This window comes from Manis javanica, chromosome 2, assembly GCF_040802235.1.
Source record: "Manis javanica isolate MJ-LG chromosome 2, MJ_LKY, whole genome shotgun sequence".
Classification (NCBI taxonomy): Eukaryota; Metazoa; Chordata; class Mammalia; order Pholidota; family Manidae; genus Manis; species Manis javanica.
This window is the reverse complement of record NC_133157.1, coordinates 155,934,836-155,960,686: the sequence shown is the minus strand read 5'-3', so window position 1 is coordinate 155,960,686 and position 25,851 is coordinate 155,934,836. Positions and strand designations below refer to the sequence as shown.

At 40.3% G+C, this 25,851-nt stretch overlaps 1 protein-coding gene across 2 annotated transcripts in view; it reads left to right on the top strand.

Annotated features, from left to right (window-relative positions):
- The first annotated feature begins 9,339 nt into the window (after window positions 1-9,339).
- Window positions 9,340-25,851, top strand: part of CPA6 (carboxypeptidase A6) — a 314,361-nt gene continuing 297,849 nt past the window's right edge. The window contains exons 1-3 of one of the 2 annotated variants that reach the window (XM_036998195.2): window positions 9,340-9,465; window positions 9,671-9,790; window positions 10,010-10,216. In XM_036998195.2, coding sequence (XP_036854090.1) covers window positions 10,101-10,216 — 116 coding nt within the window. In that variant the 5' untranslated portion in view covers window positions 9,340-9,465; window positions 9,671-9,790; window positions 10,010-10,100. Of the gene's footprint in view, window positions 9,466-9,670; window positions 9,791-10,009; window positions 10,217-25,851 lie in introns of those variants that run through there. The other variant, XM_073229623.1, reaches the window with a different exon arrangement.

Sequence of the window (25,851 nt, the reverse complement as noted above, 5' to 3'; positions counted from 1 at the left end):
AATTTGTCTGATGGTTCAAGTACAGTTGGAAAATATCCATCATATCATAGATAAATTTTCACAAATGCCTAGGGTGCCTAAATGGTTTTCTTGGCTTCACTGGAGATGGCTGGTAATTATAGATTTGCTTTGTTTATGTCACCGTATTCCTATTATGTTAATATGTGTGTGCAAATTAGTTAGTAGTTTAAAACCTATACATACTTAAGGTACTATACAAGAAGATATGTCAAAGAAATAATCAATCCTCCCAAGTTTCCTTCATATGCTACATCTATAGCTTTTCTTCTTCCTTCCTAATTACAAACCTTAAATAGAATTCGTGCCTCATATCGAATTTACCGAGTATCATAATTCCTCCAGGTGGTAAAGATACCTCGAGACAAGTGCTGGGCATAGAAGCCACAGGGCATAAATCTGCAAAGAAGTAAAAAGCTAACCTTTGCAAACAATATGGCTTCTCTCTCACTTACCAACTTTACATTTCCCTGTATGGCCCCGGAAGATGACTGGTTAGCCAGAGACGGGTAAGATTCCTCAAGGGAGGAACAACCTAAGACAGGCACAGTCGCAGGGGGGCCATCAGGTGAGAATTTGGGGATCAACAGAGGTGAGGCTCAGAACCTCACCCCCCCTGCTTTGAGAGAAATCTTCTGCATCCGTGGATGTCTTGCTGCCCTTGTCTAGCCTGGATTAATACTTAGTCCATAGGCACACACCTGATCATCTGATCATCTACATTTGCCTTCTTACAGCACTAAACTATGTTTTCTACCTTTATCTTGCATCTACCTACCACTTCAGCATTTTATTAAAAATAAAAATAATAATAATAATAGGAGAAATGTGGGATCAACATATAAATCAAGTACAAAAATCAAATGAATATTCATATTTGACCTGATGGTTTATAGGTCATATTGCATGATCAAAACCGAAAGTTTCTGTGATGAATGCCCTTGTACTGTTCACCATGTAAGAATTTATTCACTCTGTAAGAAATCGTTCACCATGTAAGAACTTGTTCATTATGCTTCAGAAGATTGGAGACTGACGAGAATTAGGCTTGAGATGGATTAATGATTGTACATTGAGCATTTTCCCCCCTATACTGAATTTTATTGTTGTTAACAACCATTTGATCAATAAATATGAGAGATGCCCTCTCAAAAAAAAAAAAAAAAAAAAAGTTTTATCCAGGAAGGAGAACTATCCTTTTTGATTTGACAACTCTTCTCATGCAATGTATTAATAGAAATACACACAGTTTTAAAAATCTAATTATTTCTAGTACATTACATGGTGAAAGAACAAATCTTTGTCATTTTTCAGGTCTGGGTAATCACAAGTAAAGTTATAGGTGAAAAAGATATCCTGAAAATTCTATTTTATTTTTTTCTATACTGGGACTCGGTCTTAGGAAAACAACAGTAAAAAATATTATCACAGGATATTTAGTCTTGATTAAGATGAGACTATGACTGCCTGTGAAACAATACTTGCCACATGTTTAATTGAAGTGACCAAAAAAATTTAAAAATACACATAGAAAGTAATGTAACTGCAAAAATGTTAGCTCTTCAAAAATGAGGATTCTGTATTCTCCTCTTTTTGCTGTTTTCTTAAATAATCCAGGATATAATAAAGTCAACATAAAGCACAAAAAGTTAGTCTGTAAGACAATCTTTGCTATGAAGGCAGATGACAGAAACATTAACCCTTCATTTTGCAAAGGAAAGTAATCAACAGTAAATGAAGGAAGCAATCCCATCAACATTGAGCAAGCTAAGTTATTAACACATTCCTTAGCTTTTCAGACTCAGGTATTACAAATCAACGCAAATAAAATTTACATTCCAAGCTTTGCTTTTCATTGTGCTCTTTAATATTCTGGAACATGCTGGCACTTTAGGATAAATCTTGCAAGACCATGAGAACTAACTTTGTAAGATGTTATTAGCATACAAGGCTTTCATCACTACCACCTTCAAAGGAATCAATAAATAAGCATTTAAAAAGTTTAAAAGTTTCAATTTCTACTACAGTTAATATCAGTAATTATAATCCACATAAACAAATTCTTTGCAGTCCTCAATAAGTTTTAAAGATTTTAAATGGGTCTGAAGAACAAAAAAGCAAAAACAGAGAAGTACTGTTTTAGGAAAAATCTTCTTTTCCTGGCAAAACAGAAGCACATATGTAGTCATATTTTCTCTGTCACTATTTATTCTAGCATAGTGTTAGCCACCACTATGAATTTTCACTTTCAACTACCATTCACAGAGAAAATTTGGAGGTGGATAGAAGGGAGCTGTCTGTCACAAAACAGCATTTTAGCTGACAAGAACTCATAAATATGGATAATACAACTTTCTATAGCCACCTACTTGCTACAGCCTTATATATCTAGAAGCAGCAAAAATTAAGCAAAAATATAGCCCATCTGCAGCATATTAGAAGCAAATCATATAAATATAAAATTATGCTTAGTAACCAATGTTTCCATGTTCTACCTTAGAAATGATTTATGTATCTAGTGATTATCCATTGATAAGGTCGACTTAATCAGTCTACAGTTTTAAGAGCCCTAAATATCTTTTTAAATTGAAATATAATTCACATACCATAAAATTCACTATGTTAACATATATACAATTCAGTGGGTTTTAGTATATTCACAAGGTTGTGCAACCATCACCATTATCCAATTCTAGAACATTTTTATCATCCCCAAAGAAAACTCCATACCTATTAGCAGTCTCTCCCCATATCTCCCTTTCTCCCACTCTTGGCAACTGTTAATGTATTTTATGTCTATACATTTTCCCGGTTCTGAACATTTCATGTAAATGTATCATACAACACGTGGCCTTTTGTGTCTGGCTCCTTTCACTTAGCATAATGTTTCAAGATTCATCCATCCTCCAGCAAGAATCAGTATTTCATTCCTTTTATGGCCAAATATTCCATTGTATGGACATACCACATTTTGTTTATCTGTTTGTAAGTTGGTGGATATGTGGATTATTTCTACTTTTAGGCTATTATAAATATGCTGCTATGAATATTTGTGCATACATTTTAGTATGAACATATGATTGAATTTTCTTGACTGGAACCTAGGAGTGGTAATTCTGGATTATACGGTAACTGTAATTTTTGAAAAACTACAAAACTGTTTTCCACAGAATCTGCATTATTTTACATTCATATCAGCAATGTCTGAGGGTTCTAATTTCTGACTAACACTCATTATTGCCTGTCTTTGATTATAGCCATCCTAGTACATGTGAAGTGGTATCTCACTGTGGTGTGGATTTGCAATTCCTTAATGATTAATAATGTTGAGTGTTTTTTCATGTAGTTATTAGCCATTTGTATATATTGCTTGAAGAAATCTCTATCCAGATCCTTATCCATTTTTCAATTTGTTATTTGTCTTTTTACTGTTAAATGCCCTAAATATCTTGGAAATTATCTTCAAGCTAACATACTACAAAACATGACTCCCAGTGGGATAAACTGTTTTAATTTAGTGCTTTGAATTTTGATGATTCAATTTAGTTACAGACAAATGCACATTTTTTCATAAGCAATTACTACACCCGTATAAGTTTAGACAAAGCATGTCCAAAAGGAATTTCAAAATGCATTTTTACATTATACTTTAGGTTAATAACTCAGAGAAAATGTTTTTTTATCATGCCAAAATTATTCAACTAGTTTTATTTGCTAAAGGGTTACCTTAATTATGTGAATTTGGAGTTTTAAAATGTTTCTGAGTTAGTATCTGCAAGAGTACTTTAAAAAATTATAGCACATTGAAAGTATTAGTTCAAATCCCCTCTTTTCTTGGAATTTTAAGAACTTTCAAAGTACACTTATTTATCTTCCTAAGCCAATTGGAACAAAACTCTTTTATTTTTCTATTTATCTTCTTCTGTCCTTCAGCACCAGGAGAACATTCTTCTCCCTTCAGCTTTATGAGGGTATAATATGTCTGAAGGTGAAACATTATTGCTCTCATTCCTCACAACAGCTTTTCTTTCTTAAGACAGGTCCCATCATCTATTCTTTTGATCTTTGTTATGTCTGAAATTTCCCCTTTACCTAGTCTTTTTTGGAAAAGTATTGTTTAGATCTGAGTCTTTTCTGTCCTTATATTGTTTCTCTGCTTATTTGTTTTGTCTTTTTTTCCCCATCGTTTCCCACTACCCTAGGCAAATGGGTAGGAGACTCGTTTTTCAATCATTTGCTTTAACATTGCTTTTGACTACTTAAATCAAACTTTCTTAATCTCTGTTTCATGCTCCCTACATCTCAAATTCCTCTTAATTTTTGTTAAAACACTTAATGTCTGTGGGGAAGTTGGGGTTCCTATGGCCAGGATCCTCACTGAACTTAAACCACCTGAGGATGTAACTGGCCTGTTGCTAGGCTACTGCTTCCACACCTTTAGGCAATAAGCTATTATTGCACTATATAGAGAGCTCGGCCCAGTGCTCTGGGCGGAGGTAGAGACGCTAGTGCTCGACCTACAGCTGGAGAATAAGCCGGGTAATAAACCCTTTCACCCCAAAGAACGTTTTGCTGTCAATTTCTTTGGTCACATTGAATCCATAGTGAACTTGCCCGGGGCTGAAACTCATTGGCAAGAGAATGTCACAAATGATATATCACAAACATCATTTCTGTTATATGAAACAGTAATCTTTAAAGTATTTTCCGTGTCTTCTCTAGCTTATTTCTTCATAAAGGAGCCTTGGAGGCAGGTATCAGGAAGGAAAGAAAAGTGGGAGAGAGAGTGGAAGAGAGAGGGAAGGAGAGAAAGAAGAAAAAGAAAATTGAGAAGATGGAGAAGTGTCTTCTGCTGTTTGGAATCAGCAGGTAGAACTCAATCTCACCTTCCTACATTCACATACTTTGGTTTTGCTCTATAAATTCTATAAAACATCTTTGTAACATAACTACAAGGACCTAAAGATATAATAATAGGTTGGTCCATCAATGAGACTTGCTCTTCAAGTTGTTCTTTCATCTGACTGAGCAAGGCTTTTTTGTGAGACTTGGCCAAGAACAGGATACAGCCTGGAGCTCTGGACAAGGGCTCCCCTAACAGGTGAAAGGCAAGCCAACAGCTTTGTTAATGGGCATCAGCTGTGGACCCTGGGAATGTGGAATACCAAGATATGCGCAGTAGAGTGCCTGCCCTCAAGCAGTTTATAATAAATGGTAATATTGTATTATGTGTCAACATACACTAGAATGTCAGGATGTACAGGAGCGCATGTGTCAGTGCTGAGAAGATGAGTATGTGGGCAGAAATGGGCTGAAACAATTTCTTGGGAGAAAAGACTGATGAACTAGGTCTGGAAGGTTGGAAAGATTTGTCTCAATAGAGGGTAGGAAGGCTGGATAGAGATGGCCATTATTGTCAAGGAAATGTAAACCAACCCACAGGAAGGAAAAGATGCAGAATATTAAGGAATACTGTATAAGGTAAAAGTGAAAGGGTTTTCAAGTTCCTTTGCTTCCAGACTCAGATGAAGCCAGTCTCTTCCATGAAACCAGCCTATTTGCCCAGAGTGCATCAAGAAGAGGAGAGGGCCAAACAAAGACCCCCCTAAAGCATCTACTGTGTGAGCAGGTGAAAAAGAGAAGGAACCTAGGAAAGAGGAACAGGAGAGACAATGTCTCCGATGCCAAGGGAGAGGAATTTCAAAGGGGGGTGGGAAACAGCCTTAGAAACAGTTCAAACACAGCATTTCCCACTTTGAAATCACTACTGATCTGTAAGAGAAGTTTTCATTAGGGTGGTAAGGACAGAAGGCAAATTATCAGGGTTTGAGAGTGCTGCTTTTAAGAAGCCTGAAAAAAAGAGAGCTTGTGTGAAGGATGGATATGGATAGATGACAAGAGAAAGATTAAAGACATAGGAGCAAGAAGGGACCTGATGGCGCTGAAGAAGATGGCTGGGAGGGAGTCATTAGCAATGTGTTGTTAAAGGAAGCTTGAAAACATTCCTCACAGAATTGCCAAGACTGCATAAGGCAGAAACCTAACTTCACATTTGCTATTTTCTCACAGGTTGCAGCAATGGCAGAAAGCCATAAAGGAGACCTGATGGGCAATAAGGTCTGTGTTAACAAGGCATTGAGGAATTAGCACAAAACCAAATGCTACGGGAGGACTGCCTGTACCACAAAGCCCAGCCACACCCATTTATCTTCTCCCCAGTTACCTTAACCAAAATAAATCTATATGGCTCTCATTCATGTACTTAAGAAAAGGTTTTGCAAAATCTTTCTCCCACAACATAGTATTTCAGATCTGAAAGAGACATTAAAAATCATCTAATCAACAACTCAATAGCAAAAAACGATCCAATTTAAAAACGGGTAGAAGATCTGAATAGACATTTTCCCAAAGAAGACATGCAGATGCTGCCCAAAGAAGACAACATATGAGAAGATACTCAACATCCCCCCCCTAATCATCAGGGAAATGCAAATCAAACCACAATGAGAGATCACCTCACACCTGTCAGATGGCTATTATAAAAAAATAACAAGTGTTAGCTAGGATGTGGAGAAAGGGAACCATTATGCAAATGAAGGGAATCATTATGCACTGTTAGTGGAAATGTAAATTGGTGCAGCCAGTATGGAAAACAGTATGAAGGTTATTCATAAATTTAAAATAGAACTACCATACAATTCAACAATTCCACTTCTGGGTATTTATCTGAAGATAGTGAGGCCACTAATTTAAAAAGATATATGCACCCCTTATATTCATTGCAGCATGATTTACAAAAGCCAAGATATGGAAGCAACTTAAGTGTCCATAGATTGATGAATGGATAAATATGTGGTATACAGAGAGAATGGAATATTACTCAGTTATAGAAAAGAATGAGATCTTGCCATTTGTAATAACATAAATGGACCTAGAGAATATTATGCTAAGTGAAATAAGTCAGAGAAAGACAAATCCACAGGATCTCACTTATATGTGGATTCTAAAAAACCAAACAAATGAACAAATAAACAAAACTAAAGTAGCCTCATAAACACAGACAGCCATCTAGTGGTTGCCCTAGGAAAGAAGGCTGGGGTGATGCAAAATGGGTGAAGGGGATCAAGAGGCACAAACTTCCAGTTATGAAATAAGTCAAGGGGATGTAATGTACAGTATGGGGGGATACAAGCAATAATATTGTATTAACTTTCTATGGTGACAGATGGTAAAAGACTTATTTTGGTGATCATTTCATGATGTATATAAATGTCAGATCACTACGCTATACACCTGAAACTAATACACTATTGTAAGTCAATTATACATCAATAAAAAATCTAATCATGAACAACAATGGACTTCAAGGATAACATTTTCCTTTCCCAACTTATTTTCCCTTTTCTTCTCTACAAGTTAGTATTTCTTTTAATAAAGTTTACTCTTCCACTAAAATATGACAACAGCATAGCTAATAAATAGAAGTTCTCGTCTTTCCATCTCCAAATCTCTAACTGGTTTAATAATTCACTCCCTCACAGCACCTTAAAAATGGGACTTTTATCTTTGAATTCATCTATAAAACTGTTCTGTTCTCCTCCCACTTGCTAAATGAACTCCATTTATCACTCATTTTATGGGAGCTTATCTACTCCAAGAGAAGTTTAATCAGATAACCTGGTCCTTAGAAAAGCAGAGGAAGATTGCTAGGAATGGCTTCTATTGTTTGAGAACCTCTCTTTGATCTGAAAATTTTAGGAAGGTTATAGTATGTCTCTAGAGTCTCCTGCATTTTTGATGATCCAGAAAATTACTACCTTGGTCCCAGAGTCTGGAGAGCCTTTGCTAAACATGTTCACTCAATCCAGTCCTTCAGAGTTATGTGAGGATGAGCTTAGTCCCCAGAGACTGAACATTCCTAGTTTAATGTTGTGATATAATGTGACAGATTTACACATTGTTCTGACATAATGAAATGCAAAGAGATGAAGTGCTTTATTTATCCAATAACTTCTTATTTTAACAGTTCACTGGCTGTTGTATAGGCTTTCTTGGCCTTGTCAAAAAGGCCCCAGGAAGCATCAGTGTGAGCCTTGCAGAGCAGCCTCACCAGTTTACAAAGACCAAAGCACTAGGCCACAAAGTCAGAAAGAAGGAAACAACAGCACAAACAAGAAAAAAAAAACAGGAGACCTGGGAACCTCTCTTCCTTAGAGGCATCCATTTTACTCTCTGCTGCCCGGGTGTCCCTGTGTCTGGATATAGGAGCCACACGGTAAAGGTTGTTGAATGAATCCCTTCCCAGGTTCATCATTCACTCAACAAACATTGCTGGTCATTTCTTTGGTGAACATTGTGCTCCCTTTAAGAGATATGAGGAAGTGCATATAAAGATAAAAAGGATACAGTTCTGCACTCAGGGAGAAGGCAGCCTTGTGAGGAAATCAGACAAATACTTAATTGGATGTGTTTTGCCTCGCACATACCAGGTGTCAGGGAGGGGGACACAGAGGTGAGATTAACTAAAATCCTGGGGGTAGTTAAGAAAACTAGTGAATCATTTCAAATTTCATTTCAGTCTGTTGTAAACCTAACTCCTATGAATTTGGTTTAACTCTTTGGTAGAGAATGTGGGGAAAGATTTGTGCTCTCTCTTCTAACAGGTGCTCTGGCTATAATATTGGAGAGAATAGGAGTTCCTGGCTACAACTCATCTAGAAATTTGAAAAGCATATGAGTGAGTGTGATGGAGACATTGGCTCACACTGTCTTCCAGGGTCCGACCAGGACTCGGCAGGCAGCATAACAGGAGGCTCTGTAGATAACACTGTTTTTATTGACTAGAGCAAAACTCTCTCCAAGTGGGTTTTCTTGTATTCGGGTAGGAGCAAGCAGATGCAAAAGAGCCTTCTTCATCACGAACGTGGGAACAAGAAGAAGGAAAGGGTTTGCTCCAATGTTCTTAATCTCCCCCAGTTTTGAGAGAGAGAGAAAAAGCAGATCTTGTTCTAAAGGAAAGCCTCGCTACTCACAGTGTGGCACAAGGACCAACAGCAGGAGCATCATCTAGAAGCTGATTAGCGATGCAGAATCTCAGGCCCCAGCCCCAACCTATTGCCTCAGAAACTACAGTTTGACAAGACCCCCAGGTGATTTGTATGCACCTTAAAGTTTGAGAAGCCTTGCTCTAGACCAGCGTGGTGGCTGCACATCGGAATCACCTGAGGGGCGAGCTTTTTAAACCATTGATCCCACCCCTAGGAATTCTGATTTAAATGGTCTGACTCCCTAAATGATTCCAAATGTGCAGTGAAGGTGGTAAAGCACTCAGAGGCCTGCTGTTCCCTATGAGAACCTCTGAAATAGCGGCAGGTCTGGTTGCTGCTCATGTGGAATGAATACGAGGCCCCAGAAGCCCGGTGAAGTGGCCTCCCCTTGCCGATACGGGTAGGAGCCGGACCCGGGCTGGCTGTCCGGATCCAGGGGCCCCAGCTTATCCTTGCACATGTACTCATCAAGACTACTCACTGTGCGTTTCAGTATGTGGAATCCATGTAGAAATTTGTCATGGTAGATCAAAATATTAAATCTGGAATGTTCTATGCCTGTGTGTTTAGTCCATCCTCAAACAAATCATTTGCAATTTACTTAGGGTCCTCTGCTGTAGAAGGTAATAAGAGCAGAAAAGTCCAAAAAAGTTCGAGACCTGAAGTTGGGAAGCAGAAAACAGAGAGGAGACACACAAAGGAAGCAGCACCCAGCGAACCCTGCCGTGAGTCAGCCCTGGGGAGGCCCAGCCCCTTCTCGGGAGCCGGATTCAGGCTCAGGCGCCCTGGCAGGGCTGGTGGGGCTGCGGCTGCAGCTCTCGGCCCAAGACCAAGTCTTAATAGCAACTTCCCTCCCTCGGCTGCTTAAACTTTTTTTTACCCTGTAGCTGGAAAGAAGTGTCACATTTTGCTCACTCCCAACCCTCTCCCCCACCCCCTCTCAGGGAACGTGTTTGTGCAGAGGGGGTGCTGAGAGCCACCTCCAGCCTCGGGTGACTGCTGTAAGTAACTTTCAACTCCTCTCATTGCCACACCATGAAGTTCCTCGGGAAGCCCAGGAGCCGGACAGCTGCTTTTCTGTTTCTCGGTTTGTTCTTTTTGAAGATTCTGCAACCAGGGCACAGCCACCTTTATAGCAACCGCTATGCTGGGTAAGTGGAGCGACTTTCATGCCCTGCGCAGCTTTTAGCTGGATGAGGGAGCGGGTTTGCTCCTGAGTGCACCTCACTTTTTCTGGTCTTTGGTCTCTGCGTGAATCTGACCACTTTACTGGTCATCTAAAATAGAAAGCACAAACAGCTCCCGGCTCTTTGGTTTAGCTCACTGAGAGAATGCAGTGGGTGCCCATCTAGCTTTTCATACTATTTATTGTGAGCCACGCTCAGCTGTGGGCTAGCGTTGACTGGGATTCTGTCTTTGGAGCAGCCAGAGGCAGTATTCCCAGCATTTGCCTGGGTTGACGCTCTGCAGGAAGGATGCTGTTGACCCACGTGAATTATGATCCAAAAGCTAAAGCTACTGCTGTCGGAGTGTGTGCAGGGATTCAGGAGCAGTGGGCTGAAATTCAACAGTGATTAATTTAAGAACTTAGTGTGATTTTTTTTTTTTTAGTTTGTTACCCTACAGAGGGGTTATTAGAGGGATTTTCAAATCAGCAATGCAAATGAGTCAACTCAAAATAAGCAGAATAGAAGTGGCCAGCTGTAAAATTATGGGTATTTTTCTGAAAGGAAAAACAAAAGAGGAAAAACAATTAGTTTTCTCCCCCTCTGTAGGTTAGCTCTGTGTTTGCCTTTCATGAAGAGGCATGCATGTCTTCTTATCCCGAAGGCTTGCTGTGGAATATATAGCATGTGCTTTGCTCAAATTTGCAGGGGTTTGTTCTTTGAATCTGGAAATTATGGCTTTCCTGCATTTTAGAGCTGCAAGAAACTTAAATTGCTCCTCTAATTCAATTCTTTTTTTACAGAGAAAGAAAACCAGTACCTTAAATCTTTTTAAATGGCCTATCATTCAATAATTACCAGTTGAGGCAAGCTTTCATATAGATCTGGATTATGACTAGGGAGAGTTCAGTGTCTTGAAGCAAATTATTCTCACTAGGAGGAGCAGTACAGTGAAGAATTTTACATATGACCCTGGAAAAGGTAACTGTTTCTCTCTCCCTCTGGAAGAATCTCGGCACTGCCTTTAGAGTTCCTCTGAATACAGTGTCACAGAGGAAATTGTAAAAACATGTCCTCAGTTTTAGAGGATGCAGAATAAGGGTGGGGGTCTTGGTTGAGATAAGGGCATAGATGGTAATACATATCTCAAATTTTTCTCCCCGGGTGTTCTGGAGAAAAGCAGAAAGGAGTTAATATCTGAGGACTGCTTTTCAGTTTCCTTGACACACATGGTGCAGGCTTTACATCCTGTCATTTGTCACTGCCCTTGGAGATTGACGTAAGGAAGGCTTGTTTAATGACTGGTGGCAGAGGAGTTTATCCTGACTCTCCTAGCTGATGTCAGGCCAGGTGATGAACATATTTCACAGGTTTAGACCCGCCTGTGTGACATAGGACCTCACTCCTCCACTCAGCTGTGCCCCTGTTCATAATTATTTCAGTGTGTGGTGCTTGTCAGTGATAAGTCACCAGACCTGCTTCAGCTGAGCAGGTGTGCACACTCTGCAAAGCACCACTTAGCAGAGGAAATGAGGCCAACGATGGTGCCCTTTTCTCATAGAATTTGCAAGCAACTGGAACCTTTCTGGAGGAATTTTTTCTCTTGTTCTGCAATGAAAGTAATAATTGCTATTTCTTTCTTTGGGTGCTGTATAATAAGTTAGTCCCAAATGTGTAAACTACCAGATGTCTGAACACTGAGGGGACTGGGGAGGGAGGGATGAAACAATGAGAAACTGAAGAAAGGAGCCTCACCTGTCCATCACAGTAGAGGCCTAGAGCATCCTTAAAACCAGAAAATCTGAGCACACTCACCACCAAAAATGGGCAATTTTAACTTACCTTCAGTAGATATGTCATTCTCTCATCACTGAAGACAGAAATGCTGCTTAGGGCTGGGATTATTTTGCTGCATTTACTCAGGAACTACTTTCTGCCAGTCTAGCTCTTCAGCGAACAAGACTGTGATGGTCTTGACATGGTAGAAGAGTATTTAGCATTATTTTTGTTGCCCATCCAAAGTTACTCTAAACCACCTCATTTTTTTTTTTTGAGAGGGCATCTCTCATATTTATTGATCAAATGGTTGTTAACAACAATAAAATTCAGTATAGGGGGGTCAACGCTCAATGTACAATCATTAATCCATCTCAAGCCTAATTCTCGTCAGTCTCCAATCTTCTGAAGCATAACGAACAAGTTCTTACATGGTGAACGAATTCTTACATAGTGAATAAATTCTTACATGGTGAACAGTACAAGGGCATTCATCACAGAAACTTTCGGTTTTGATCATGCAATATGACCTATAAACAATCAGGTCAAATATGAATATTCGTTTGATTTTTGTACTTGATTTATATGTTGATCCCACATTTCTCCTATTGTTATTATTATTTTTATTTTTAATAAAATGCTGAAGTGGTAGGTAGATGCAAGATAAAGGTAGAAAACATAGTTTAGTGCTGTAAGAGGGCAAATGTAGATGATCAGGTGTGTGCCTATGGACTAAGTATTAATCCAGGCTAGACAAGGGCAGCAAAACATCCACGGATGCAGAAGATTTCTCTCAAAGCAGGGGGGGTGAGGTTCTGAGCCTCACCTCTGTTGATCCCCAAATTCTCACCTGATGGCCCCCTTGCGACTGTGCCTGTCTTAGGTTGTTCCTCCCTTGAGGAATCTTACCCGTCTCTGGCTAACCAGTCATCTTCCGGGGCTATACAGGGAAATGTAAAGTTGGTAAGTGAGAGAGAAGCCATTTTGTTTGCAAAGGTTAGCTTTTTACTTCTTTGCAGATTTATGCCCTGTGGCTTCTATGCCCAGCATTTGTCTCGAGGTATCTTTACCACCTGGAGGAATTATGATGCTCGGTAAATTCGATATGAGGCACGAATTCTATTTAAGGGTTGTAATTAGGAAGGAAGAAGAAAAGCTATAGATGTAGCATATGAAGGAAACATGGGAGGATTGATTATTTCTTTGACATATCTTCTTGTAGAGTACCTTAAGTATGTATAGGTTTTAAACTACTAACTAATTTGCACACATATTAACATAATAGGAATACGGTGACATAAACAAAGCAAATCTATAATTACCATCCATCTCCAGTGAAGCCAAGAAAACCATTTAGGCACCCTAGGCATTTGTGAAAATTTATCTATGATATGATGGATATTTTCCAACTGTACTTGAACCATCAGACAAATTAAAGCAGCCCATTTCTGGGATCTGTTCACATCCCATATGTTCTTTTAACCATAGATAGTCTATAGTCATGAGATTTTGGAGCGCTACAACTTGCACCCTTCCCAACTCCTGGTTGAGTTCCAACAGTACAGATCCGGTCAAATTCGTTGTCTCACTGTATGCACATGCCAGCCTAGACATCTCCCTCCTCCTTCTTATGGCAAGTCCAGGAGACGGTGGGCTGGATGCAGCCACAACCGCAGCATCGTCCGGATCCCTGTGGAGGCTTTTTGATGATCATTCCCCCGGCACAAGTCCTCCAGAGAGTGCTGATGCCGGAAGCTCCTCCTCATATCGTATCTTAGTTCATTTTCTGAGTATCCAAGCTAGGCCTTGATCTTCTGCATAGAAACAAACAGACCCTTTGCCCACACTTTGACATGCCCTCTATACCACTGTGCAGAACTCATTGGAGGTCAGCACACAGTAACTGCTTTTTTTTTTTTTTTTAATAGAAAGGAATATTATCAGAAAAGAGTACCTCCATAGCTGATCATCTGACACCCTTTAAGTGATCAACATTAAGGATATTTAAAGCATGCGTTGATCTTTGATTTACCAATAGTTTTATCCTGTTAAGGAGTAATCCCCCTTTTCTTTCTTTCTTTCTTTTTTTTTTTAATTTTTAATTTTTAATCTACACTTACCTGAAGAATACTATGTTTACTATGCTCTCCCCTATATCAGGTCCCCCCTAACAACCACATTACGGTTACTGTCCATCAGCTTAGCAAAATGTTGTAGAGTCACTACTTGTCCTCTCTGTGTTGTGCAGCCCACCCTCCCCTTTCTCCCTCCCCCCATGCATGCTAATCTTAATACCCCCCTTCTTCTCCCCCCCCCCCTTATCCCTCCCTGCCCACCCATCCTCCCCAGTTCTTTTCCCTTTGGTACCTGTTAGTCCATTTTTGGGTTCTGTAATTCTGCTGCTGTTTTGTTCCTTCAGTTTTTCCTTTGTTCCTATACTCCTCAGATGAGTGAAATCATTTGGTATTTCTCTTTCTCCGCTTGGCTTATTTCACTGAGCATTATACTCTCCAGCTCCATCCATGTTGCTGCAAATGGTTGGATTTTTCCACTTCTTATGGCTGAGTAGTATTCCATTGTGTATATGTACCACATCTTCTTTATCCATTCATCTACCGATGGACATTTAGGTTGCTTCCAATTCTTGGCTATTGTAAATAGTGCTGCGATAAACATAGGAGTGCATCTGTCTTTCTCAAACTTGATTGCTGTGTTCTTAGGGTAAATTCCTAGGAGTGGAATTCCTGGGTCAAATGGTAGGTCTGTTTTGAGCATTTTGATGCACCTCCATACTGCTTTCCACAATGGTTGAACTAATTTACATTCCCACCAGCAGTGTAGGAGGGTTCCCCTTTCTCCACAGCCTCACCAACATTTGTTGTTGTTTGTCTTTTGGATGGCAGCTCTCCTTACTGGTGTGAGGTGATACCTCATTGTAGTTTTAATTTGCATTTCTCTGATAATTAGCGATGTGGAGCATCTTTTCATGTGTCTCTTGGCCATCTGTATTTCTTTTTTGGAGAACTGTCTGTTCAGTTCCTCTGCCCATTTTTTAATTGGGTTATTTGTTTTTTTGTTTGTTGAGGCGTGTGAGCTCTTTATATATTCTGGACGTCAAGCCTTTATCGGATCTGTCATTTTCAAATATATTCTCCCATACTGTAGGGTTCCTTTTTGTTCTATTGATGGTATCTTTCGCTGTACAGAAGCTTTTCAGCTTAATGTAGTCCCACTTGCTCATTTTTGCTGTTGTTTTCCTTGCCCGGGGAGATATGTTCAAGAAGAGATCACTCATGTTTATGTCTAAGAGGTTTTTGCCTATGTTTTTTTCCAAGAGTTTAATGGTTTCGTGACTTACCTTCAGGTCTTTGATCCATTTTGAGTTTACCTTTGTATATGGGGTTAGACAATGGTCCAGTTTCATTCTCCTACATGTAGCTGTCCAGTTTTGCCAGCACCATCTGTTGAAGAGACTGTCATTTTGCCATTGTATGTCCATGGCTCCTTTATCAAATATTAATTGACCATATATGTTTGGGTTAATTTCTGGGGTCTCTAATCTGTTCCACTGGTCTGTGGCTCTGTTCTTGTGCCAGTACCAAATTGTCTTGATTACTATGGCTTTGTAGTAGAGCTTGAAGTTGGGGAGTGAGATCCCCCCTACTTTATTCTTCTTTTTCAGGATTGCTTTGGCTATTCGGGGTCTTTGGTGTTTCCATATGAATTTTTGAATTATTTGTTCCAATTCATTGAAGAATGTTGCTGGTAATTTGAGAGTAAACCACCTCATTTTTATCCCTTATGCAATTTGTTTCAGTTTTGTTAATAATTATGAAGCAGCCCTATTTCTTGCATTTTTGTAAAAACTTTTTTTTGTAGGCCTTGTTCCACTCTAATATGTGATTATCATTTGCAGGACTCTGTGAATGAATAAGAAATAGAACACTCAGACCAGCATGCCTCCTGAGAGCAGCTAGTGAACTTAGTCCTTTCTGCATTAACCAATAACAGTTATACAGAGCCAATTGTAGAATAGATGCTTAGTAAATGGCAGATTTAAATGTCTCAGGAAAAATTGTACAAAGACAAGGAAAATAACTTTTTGGATAGCTATGCTACACATTTATAAGAGATATAAAAATACATGGAAAAGGAATGAAGTGAAGTGTAGAAAATAACTTGACTCTGAATAATATTTAGTGATTCTCTACTGTAGAAGGCTTCCAGGGCTACAAATGCAAGTCAAACATTTCTGTGATCAATGAATGTCAGTCAGTAAGACTCCTCCGCAGGCAAACACATGCTGTGTTCTCACCTTTTCTCTCCTTGTGTATTTCTAGAAGCAGCCCTGGTTATTTATTATACTGTGGCAATGAGGGCAAAAAAATATAAGGATCTGTATCACATGAAATTAGGGTAGTTGTTTCTTTTACCACCCCTAAAAAAAAAAAGTTCTAAGACATGAAGCAATAAATCTGGCAATGCTGTGGAATTCAAGTGGCTATGGTTTTCCAAGAACTACTTATCTAATACCTTCTTTGTGCAAGTCAATGAGGTGTAATGCTTAGAAGTCCTGAAGTTCAGCTGCCTATGTTTCAATTTCTGCTTTCCCTTATTCAGTAGCTCTGTTACCTTGGGCAAGTTCCTTAACCTCTCTGAGCCTCAGTTTCCTTGTCTGGAATATTGAATATTTCAACCTTCCTCACCAAGGATTAAATGCAATAGCATAGGTAACTCATGGTTCTTGGCACTTTGCGGTTTTACCAATACTTAATATAAACATTTATAAAAATATAAGACACCAATATTATAAAAATATTAACATTTTCAACAACCTTTCAGCTAAATAAGGTATAGACAGGGTAACTCAAGTTCAGTGCTAACTAACCCAAGGTCACCGTAAGGTCACCACTGGAATTCTAACCCAGCTCTGTCTCTTTTCAGACTGTACTTCTCACTCTGCTACCCATTTATGTTTAGAAGTAACTGCTTTTAAGAAAAACGGAAGATTTAATCTTGTTTGGGAAACTAATAGTTTTGGGCTAATAATGGAAAGGAGTAGATGACAGAAGTAAAGTTGCAAGTTTACTCATGGTTGCTTCTCTAGGGTGATGAGTCACTGATGGTAAATTATTAGAGATGCAGACAGACAAGGGATAGAAAACGGAAGATAACGGAACTGTAGATTGTTACCAAAAACAAACTGTGACTTCATTCAAGCATTTCTTGAGTGCCTACTTTACGCAGTGAACGTTGACCAGCTGGTCAAGGCCATGGATAGCTTGCAGCTTAGTAAAGAAAACAGCCCCACACGTGACATTAGTGTACAACGTACAAATGCTGTGCGGGCTGGACGGATGACTATGGGGGTTGATAAGAAATCTCAGTGAACAAGGAGGAGAGGTAGGAATCCCTTCCAGGGCCTCACCTGTCTGGTCACCCAGCCCTGCTGTATTTTGGGTAGGTGAGTTCCTGCCACCAGGGCTGCTTCTTGGGACTTGAACCCACTGGAATCACAACTGCCTGCAGAGGCCTCAGGGACACTGCTTCCCTCACCCGGCCTCGCATCTGTTGAAGAAGCTCTCATGTCTCAGTGCAATTTCCTCCCTTTCTCTTCCTCAGGGGAGCAGCTCTGATAACTCAGCCTTTCTGAATGACCTCAGGTATGTGCAGGGCTGGTTACAGCCCACTCGCCAGCTGGTGTGTTCTGATTAGTTAGTGTCCATGCTGTACTCATGCCCCCAAACCCTGTCCCCCACCCCAGTTATTTTTCAAGTTTGCTAGTCCTCCGTGAAAGTAGGATACAGAGATTCAGGAGCTAGATTAAAGGAATATGTTTTTTTCATTTTTAAAGCAGTTGGGTCCTTGAAATGCTGTAAGCAAAGAGGCCCCAAATTGGGATGTGCTGTATTGAAGAGAAGACAGTGAGAAATACAGTGATGAGCTAGAATAGATTGAATTTCAAGGGCATTTCTTTGTATTTGTTTCCACCTAACCTCTCTGGCTGTTCCCTTCTGTTGCTCAACAGCTTTTAATTCTTTTATCCTCTGATGGTGGTTTCTTTTTAATACTCTGAATTTTTAGAAACCTAGGGCTACAGTGTAAGAGATTATACTGAAATCTTGAATCTGCAGGTTATCTTCTGTGTTAGTAGTTAAAGTGCTTTTCAGATAGGATGGCTGCAAATCCCATCCACCCAAGACTGGCCTGGCTTGTCCCTGCAGTTTGGTGTGCTCACTGGCAGTGTGCCCATTAGTCTAAGACAGGTCCTGATTTGGACGTGCACCATGGGTTTATTCTTGGCTACGTTTGCTGCTTTACTGAGCTTTACATGAAGTCTTCAACTACCTTATTTTACTCCCAAAGAGCACATTTATCTCCAGTTCCTTCCATTCCTGTCTTCTCTTGCAATAGCCAGCAGCCATGTTTGGACTTCTTTATTTCAGCCAAGTTCAGGTAATTTTCTCCTAACTGATCTTCCTCTAATCCTTTCTCATACTGATGGTCTTACTAAAATAAGACTTGTGTTGTGTTGCTCCCTTGCTCAGATATCTACTTTGGCTGCCTGTTGCCAACTACATAAAGTCCAGAATCCTCTGTCTGGCTCTCAGGGCCTCTATCTCACTCTTCCTCAATCCTGAAACTCCTCTGTAGTCAGGTCAGGGAAGTGGGCCTTCAGCATTGCTCATCTTTAGCAGGGAAGGCAGGCAGGCCCCACTCATAGTAAGCGCCTAAAGCAAAAGGAGCTATCTCAGATCATGAATGATTAAAATGGGTGAGATACACATTTGGGGCATTAGGAGCTATGAGGGATGTCTGGTGGGTTCTAAGGTTAGTTTTGAACCTGGCCCGCACAGTCAGGCTGTGATTAATGGACTACTTCTCCAGTGTCTTTTGGAAGTTCTTTTTAGCACTTAGCCCTTACTAATGGGAGAATAATTTTAGTTTTCTTTATGCACTAGCTCATAGTGAAATCCCTAAGGGCTGGTTGTTTATCGGCTGATTATACCAAAAGCTTTATTCCCCACAGTGTGTTCTGTGTGTTGAGGTCTCCTGCCTTACTTGTTTAGAGATGTGCAATGTGGCAGATCTCAACTCCTCCGACTTGAATTCACAGGCAGATGGTACTCCGTGGGGATTAGCTGCTGAGCTAGTGAAAGGAGGAAGGTTTCTTCTGTTTCTGGGCCACTTTCTCCTTGGAGCCCAGTCTTAATGTGGCCTTTGTTCTTTAGTGCCAGGATATATTCTGGGTAATACTGTCGAGCATAATTTTCCACCCCTGAAAAGCTGTGAAGGTTGTTAATGTTTCATGACTTCATAGTCTGTACTGTGTGAGCTACAAAAGCATTGTTTTTACTTCTGTTCAGTAATTCCATTTTCAAAGGCAGGAAAACTCTTAGTGACTAGTTTTAGAGTCACTATTATGATTGATCAGTTGTTAACTGGTTTTATAGGATTAGAATTTGCTTTGCCACATAAATGCCTTCCTAATCTGCCTTTGGCCATTAGTGTCTTTCTGAGAAAGTAGAATGTAGATCTTTTTCTGGGTAGTGTAGAAAACTTCCAGGGGGAAAAAAAAATAGTTCTAGCAACCTTCTAAGTGGTTTTCTTCAACAAAATTACCATCTTTGTTCTTTTTCTCAGTGTACTTTGAAAAGAGTAAAACATTTCCTTTAGTATCTGCGTTGTTAAAGATGCTGTTGGGTTATTTCTTTTCCACTATAACAAAGAATCTCAAAGGTGAATAGTTTAAGCAAGACATTGTTTCTCATGTAAAAATCCAGAGCAGTTATAGTTAGTGTGGGAGAACCAGGCTCCCCTGCCTTGTACCTCTGCTGTACTCAACACTCAGCCCCCCAACATGGCTCGAGAGGTTTTCCAGCTCTTGCAGTCCAGCCAGCACGAAAGTGGAAAGGGATGGTCACTCTGCTTTGCTTTGAGAACAGTCTTTTAACATCTTTAACATCACTTCCCTATCTAGAGTCGTTAGATGGCCTGAGCTGCAAGGAGGCTATGAAATAATGGTGCAAGTGGTCTGTGGGGGAAGGAGAAGATTGGGGAAGACATACTGAAAATAACCAGCAGTCTCTCAGTGGTCACTTTGATATTTAAAGATTACCAACCCTTTCTCCCTTTTACTTAGTTCTCCTGAAGAAGCAATCTATCCAGAGGGGCTTTTAGAATTTTTACTTCAAGAGGATGAAAAGTGTATTTTCTATAAATGGCATTTTTAAGTGAGAGTGTTGGAATTAGAAGACACAAAAATATTATAGCCAATCCTTTTACCTAATACACAGGAAGCAGAACTGCAAAAAAAGTAAAAGGATTTTCAGAGTTGGTGGTGGAATTAGGACTAAAACCAAGGTCAGCTGAGTTTGCAGCATTATTTGTAGTTGATGACACTGTCTTTGATGAATCCAGAAATCTTACTCTTTCCTATTCCTGGAGTTGGGGATAAAGTAAAATGTTTTCCAAGGCTGAGAAGTGTTTAATGAGGGAAGATTTAATTTCATTTCTATAAACATTTGTAGCATACCTGGCCCTCTGCTAGTCTGGGACTATGGAGATAAAAGAGCAGTCCATGCACAGGACAACATCCAGACCACATCCACACCTGCGAGAAAAAAAAAAAAAAAGAGCAGTCCATGTGTACAGCATAATGAGTAACTTGAACAAATAAACAATTCCAACTCTGGGATCACTGTGCCTACAGAGAGGAAACTCTTGGGGCTGGGTGAGTGCAGAAGGTCACTTAATCCAGATTGAAATGGGGAGAGAGGTAAAAGAAGGCTTCTTGGTTAAACAATGAGTTTTAAGAGAGAAACAGAAATTTGAGTGGATTATTAAATATGCTAGGTATTTTACATTTTTCTTTTAAATGATTGGTACTCAAAGGCCCTGATCTTAGTCATAAAGAACAAGTAGAAATTAGGTTAAGACTTTCCAGACACAGAGAAGTATATTGCATGTGCAAAAAAACAAGTGAGAGAGCTTGGTCACATCAAAAAATCAGAGCAATTATGTATGGCTAAGATGGTATTTCTCTTGGTGGGAGTAAGGAGAGGCGAGGTAAGGCTTCAAGGTCATGCAGCACCCCATGTCCCATGATGTGGAGTTCTGCTTTTTTCCAAAGGTGACAGGGGACTAGTGAAGAATTTTAAGCAGGGAATTGAGATGATTAAGTTTTTTTCAAAGGAAGTTCCCTCTGCCATCTCTGAGAAAGGAAGATCTGAGAGCTGTTTCCCGGGAGTGACAATCAAAGGGAAAGGAGGGAACCAACCAAATATTTAAGAGGTACAGTTTTCACAATTAGGCAACCAAAGAGGAAAAGAGAGAAGAAATAGTAATAAAATGATATTAGGATTGGGTAATAGGACTGAGGTTTTTGCAGAGAAGGTCGGTACTTTTTTCAGCTGTGCATAGTTTGAAGTGCCTATAAAGTGCCCAATTGGATAGGTGGATCTGAAGTTCAAGGGACAGATATAGACTGTGAAATAGATTCCAGTATCTGATATATATATATATATATATATAACATCTTGAAATTTTGAGTGTAGGGCAGGTAGGACACCCAGGAAGCACTCATTACATGAAAAGAATACAGCCCCAAACTGAATATGACAGAAGGGAAAAGCCAGAGAAAAACTAGTGGAAAGGCCTAGAAAGAGAGTAACAACCCCAGAAAATGTCAGAGACCCAGGAAAATAAGAGACCAAAGAAAGATGAGAGCAGCCACGTTGGGTACTGCCAAGTATGCTGTTGGTTTGGCCTCAGGGAATCAGTTGTGTGCTCATCAAAGGTGCTTTTGGTGGAGTGGTGGGTGAAAACTAGGGCATGGTAGGTTGAAGAATGAAAGGGACATGGGGGACTGGCAGTGAGTAGAGACCGCTGCTAATTTCAAGAAGCTTATTCATAAAAGGGGTTGGGATGAGGAGCCAATAATAAGAGTTGAAGAATTTTTTTTGTCATTTTGTTTCTACTTCTTAAGATATGGCTAGATTTTATGCCAGGTGGAAGGAATAAGGGAGCAGCTATAGATAAAGAAGGGTGAAGGTGATAGATTAAGTCTCCAAAAGACAGAAAGCCAGCTGGCCTTTTTTCTCTGCAAAACAGGAGGACAGTTCCTGGTCCTATGAAGGCATAGTGAATAAGGAACCTGATAAAAGGAGAAGTGGTTTGGATTTAAAATGTTCCTGAGGGAAATGACTTGGACCTTCGGGAGGATCACCAAGCATTACTGAGAACCCAGTTGATGGTAGAGATGGTCTATAATACCTAACACTTTATATTGTACTCCGATTTACAAAGTACTTTATCATTTTGCTCAATGCTAGAGAAATACAAGTTAGTAGCAGCCGTTTCCTTATCCTTTCTTCTACAGCTTCCCCCTCCCATTTCTGCCCACTTTCATTTCAAGCTCCTGATTTGTTCTAACACAAATCTTCAGAGTTAAATGTGTATTCTTTCTGCTTCCTATTCTAGCTTGGTTTTTCTGTCACTCAGGGTCCCAGCAGAAACAGAATTTTGCTTCAATGATTGAACTGCAGAGACTTTTCAAAAGGGGCTGTTTACTGAGATGAGGGCAGGGTGAGGGAAGACAGGGATGCTGAAGCACCCAAAGGTTAGCGATTCCTGGGTCTGAAGGCACAAAGAAGGAAAGAAATTATCCTCCTTGAGGCCAAAGAGAGCTGGCCCTTGGAGGAGGGGCTGCCTAGCAGGAACCAGTACTGTGGAGGCTAGAAGCTACTGTCAGAAGTGTGACACTGAAACCAGGAAAGAGGGACAGGGAAGAAATCCCCCTGCCTTTCTCTTCACCTACCCTTCATTTGTGTGCTGGGGAAAGAAGCCAGACACAGGCCACGGAGGCCCATCTCTCAGGCTCCATGATTCTACTGAGAATCTTCCCATGGGACCTCATGTTCCCTGGAACATGTCAGTGTGCACCCTCATCATTCAATCTATGACAATTCTGCCAATGGGGGAGGGCATATATTTAAGCCCTTAAGTAGCCACAAAGCGAGTCAAGAAAGATCAGTGTCAGAATTCCCCCATCCCTGCTCTGCCTTCCTCTTCTGTGCCTGAGAGACGGGCCTCTGTGGCCTGTGTCTGGCTCCTTTCCCCAGCACACAGATGGAGGGTGGGGGAGAGATTTGTGAAAATGTCTCAGTGTCTTAGCCAGGGGGACAGGCCTTCCCTCTCCTTCCTCTGTCAGTTACCTGGGAAGTGGAGGTAACTCCATTTTCAGTTTTCCCATCCTCTCTTATTCCATGACACTTACCATGTACCAGGAGGTGCACTGAGGCCTTACTGACCACCATTCCTCATCCCTGGACAGGTTGGGAATCATCTAAGTGGAGAGAGACAGAGTCTCTGTCTCCTGAAGGCTTATACTGCAATCCAACCATCTGAACTGGAAAAAATAATAATAAAAATGCAAGTATACGAGGTCAACAACACTGAACTTTGTTTTCTTAACATAGACACCACGTATTTTATAGCATTTCAGTCTCAGATTACCAACAGCTAAAAAATGGAGTAGGTGATCCCATAGTTTTATCACTAGCTGGGCATTTTTTTTTTTGCACTTAAAAGAATCTAACCATTTGCACATGTGACTCGTGCCATATTTTCATTACTCTGTCTATCTTTCAGATTTTTACTCTTATCAGACTAATTCATGAATCACCTAAATGTCTACTAGGTTCTTTTTGTGATGTTTTTGAATATACTGAGGACACAACATGTGTGGCATGACATGGTTGGGGTCCTATTGTACCCTATCAATTGTGTTTCCATGGGATGGATGGAATGTGTGTGATGACATGATAGCAATATATTTGGCATCAAAATTGCTAAGTATATGGAAGTGTAGGAGCATTTGGGACAAGACTGTAGCAAGATGTTTGGAGTAGTTAGAAATTTGCTGCTGAAAAGTCTAAGACCTTGACTTAAGGGGGAAGAAGATGAGGACACATATGGGGGTGTTCATTCCCCCTAAGTTTTCAGACCTCTCTGTGAAAGGAAAATCTCTGTAAATGACTAACAGGAAATCTTAATATCTGATAGGAAAACCACTTTGGTATTTCAGAGAGAAATGCATTCTGAAGTGTTTCCTTGGCCTGAATAAGGTGTGTTTTTTCCTTTTCCCCAAGGAGCCTCATTTGCTGAGGTAGTTCATTCTTCACAAGAGGTTTTCTAAAAACACTCCAGTCACTGCAAGCCCCTCATCTACCTAACCCTCTTTCTTCCTCCCTGACACCAAAACCTTTTACTAATAAGGCAAAGAATGTACCTTTTTCTTTAGTGATGAGATGGAGGTGCTGTGCATCTGACTGGAATTATCTTGGCTTCTGTCCCCATTAACTCAGTATACAGATCCCTTATCCTACCTCTCTTCTTCCTAAAGACAAAGCATATAAAAGGGATAGTGTCAGAAGAGATGAGAAGAATAAAATGAGATCCAGGGCCATGTAAATATCTGAGGGTAGAAATTTCCAGGTCTAGGAAACAGTGAGTGGGACATCAGCCTGCTTGACGTGGCCCTGGAGAGTGGTTTTTAGACCAGCAACATCAGCATCCTCTGGAAATTTGCTAGAAATACAAGTTCTCAGGCCACATCCTCCCCCCTTAAGCCCCAAGGGTAGGCCTGGCAAGCCGAGCATTAATAAGCCCACCATGTGACATAACACATGTTTGGAAACCAGTGTGGAGGACAAGCAGCAAGGTGACAAGTCACTGAGTGGATAGTGTCCCTTTTTTCCTGTGCTCCCCTGAGGGAAATAGCCCTCTATTTCCATTACACCCAAAATGTCTCAGTTACCTCTCCCTCTGTGCCTTTGACCAGGTGGTACACATTTCTGGGGAAGGTCTGCCTCCAGCCCATCTGCGTTTCATGAGCCAATTCAAATGCTACCCCTCCGGCAAGAGTTCCCTAATCCCCCTGATCAGCTGTGATCGCTCCCTCCTCTGAGATCCCCTACTCTCTCTGTCATTAGTGACAGTCACCACAATCTCCTGAGTGTTATAGTTGTTTGTGAATGTCTTATCTTTCCTTTTCAGTTATAACCAAGTTGAGAATAACATGCTATATTTATTCTTAGCTGTATTCTCACAGTCCCCAAATAGTGTTTGGCATATTCAGGAAAAGTTAAATGGATGGGAGGGAGGAAGGCAGGCAGAAAAGTAGAGTAATAAATTAGGAATCAAGCTGCTGACATTTGCAGGCAGTTTTGCCAGACTAGACTTCATCAGTGACAAGTACAGTAGTGAGAAACAAACCATTTGCCCCATTTGGATGCAGGAGGGATGTGGGGATCCTTCCAACTGCCACCTGTATGCGCCTAAGTGCAATATTCCTCACCCTCGTGCCATTTTCTTCCTGCCCAATGTGTTTCAGGTATTGCTTGAATTACCCAAATTTGGTCTCAGATACTTATACAGGCTCCTAAAATGGCTTTGAACAGACTCTGCTGTGAGGAGATCTCTGAGGCCAAACTGCCGTGTCCTGTGTCATGCCGGAATGGGCACCAGCTAGTGTCCTAGAGATAGAGAAGAGATCCTTACCTTTTTGTCCTTGTTTTATCCTCTAAAAACATGAATTCATCTGAGATCATAGATCATACCTTAATCATCAATTCATGTTGTTTAATATTTTCTCTAGTCTTTGAATAACTTTTTGAACCAAAGTATTTCTAATTAAATTCTCAGAACCTTATTGTCCACATTCTTCTATTTCATCTTTTTCTAACTCATTTGATATCTTGATGCAATAAGAATGTACATTTGCTCACAATTCCCATACTCAGTCCCCCTACTCAGATCCTCAAATAAATTCCAGGTACCAT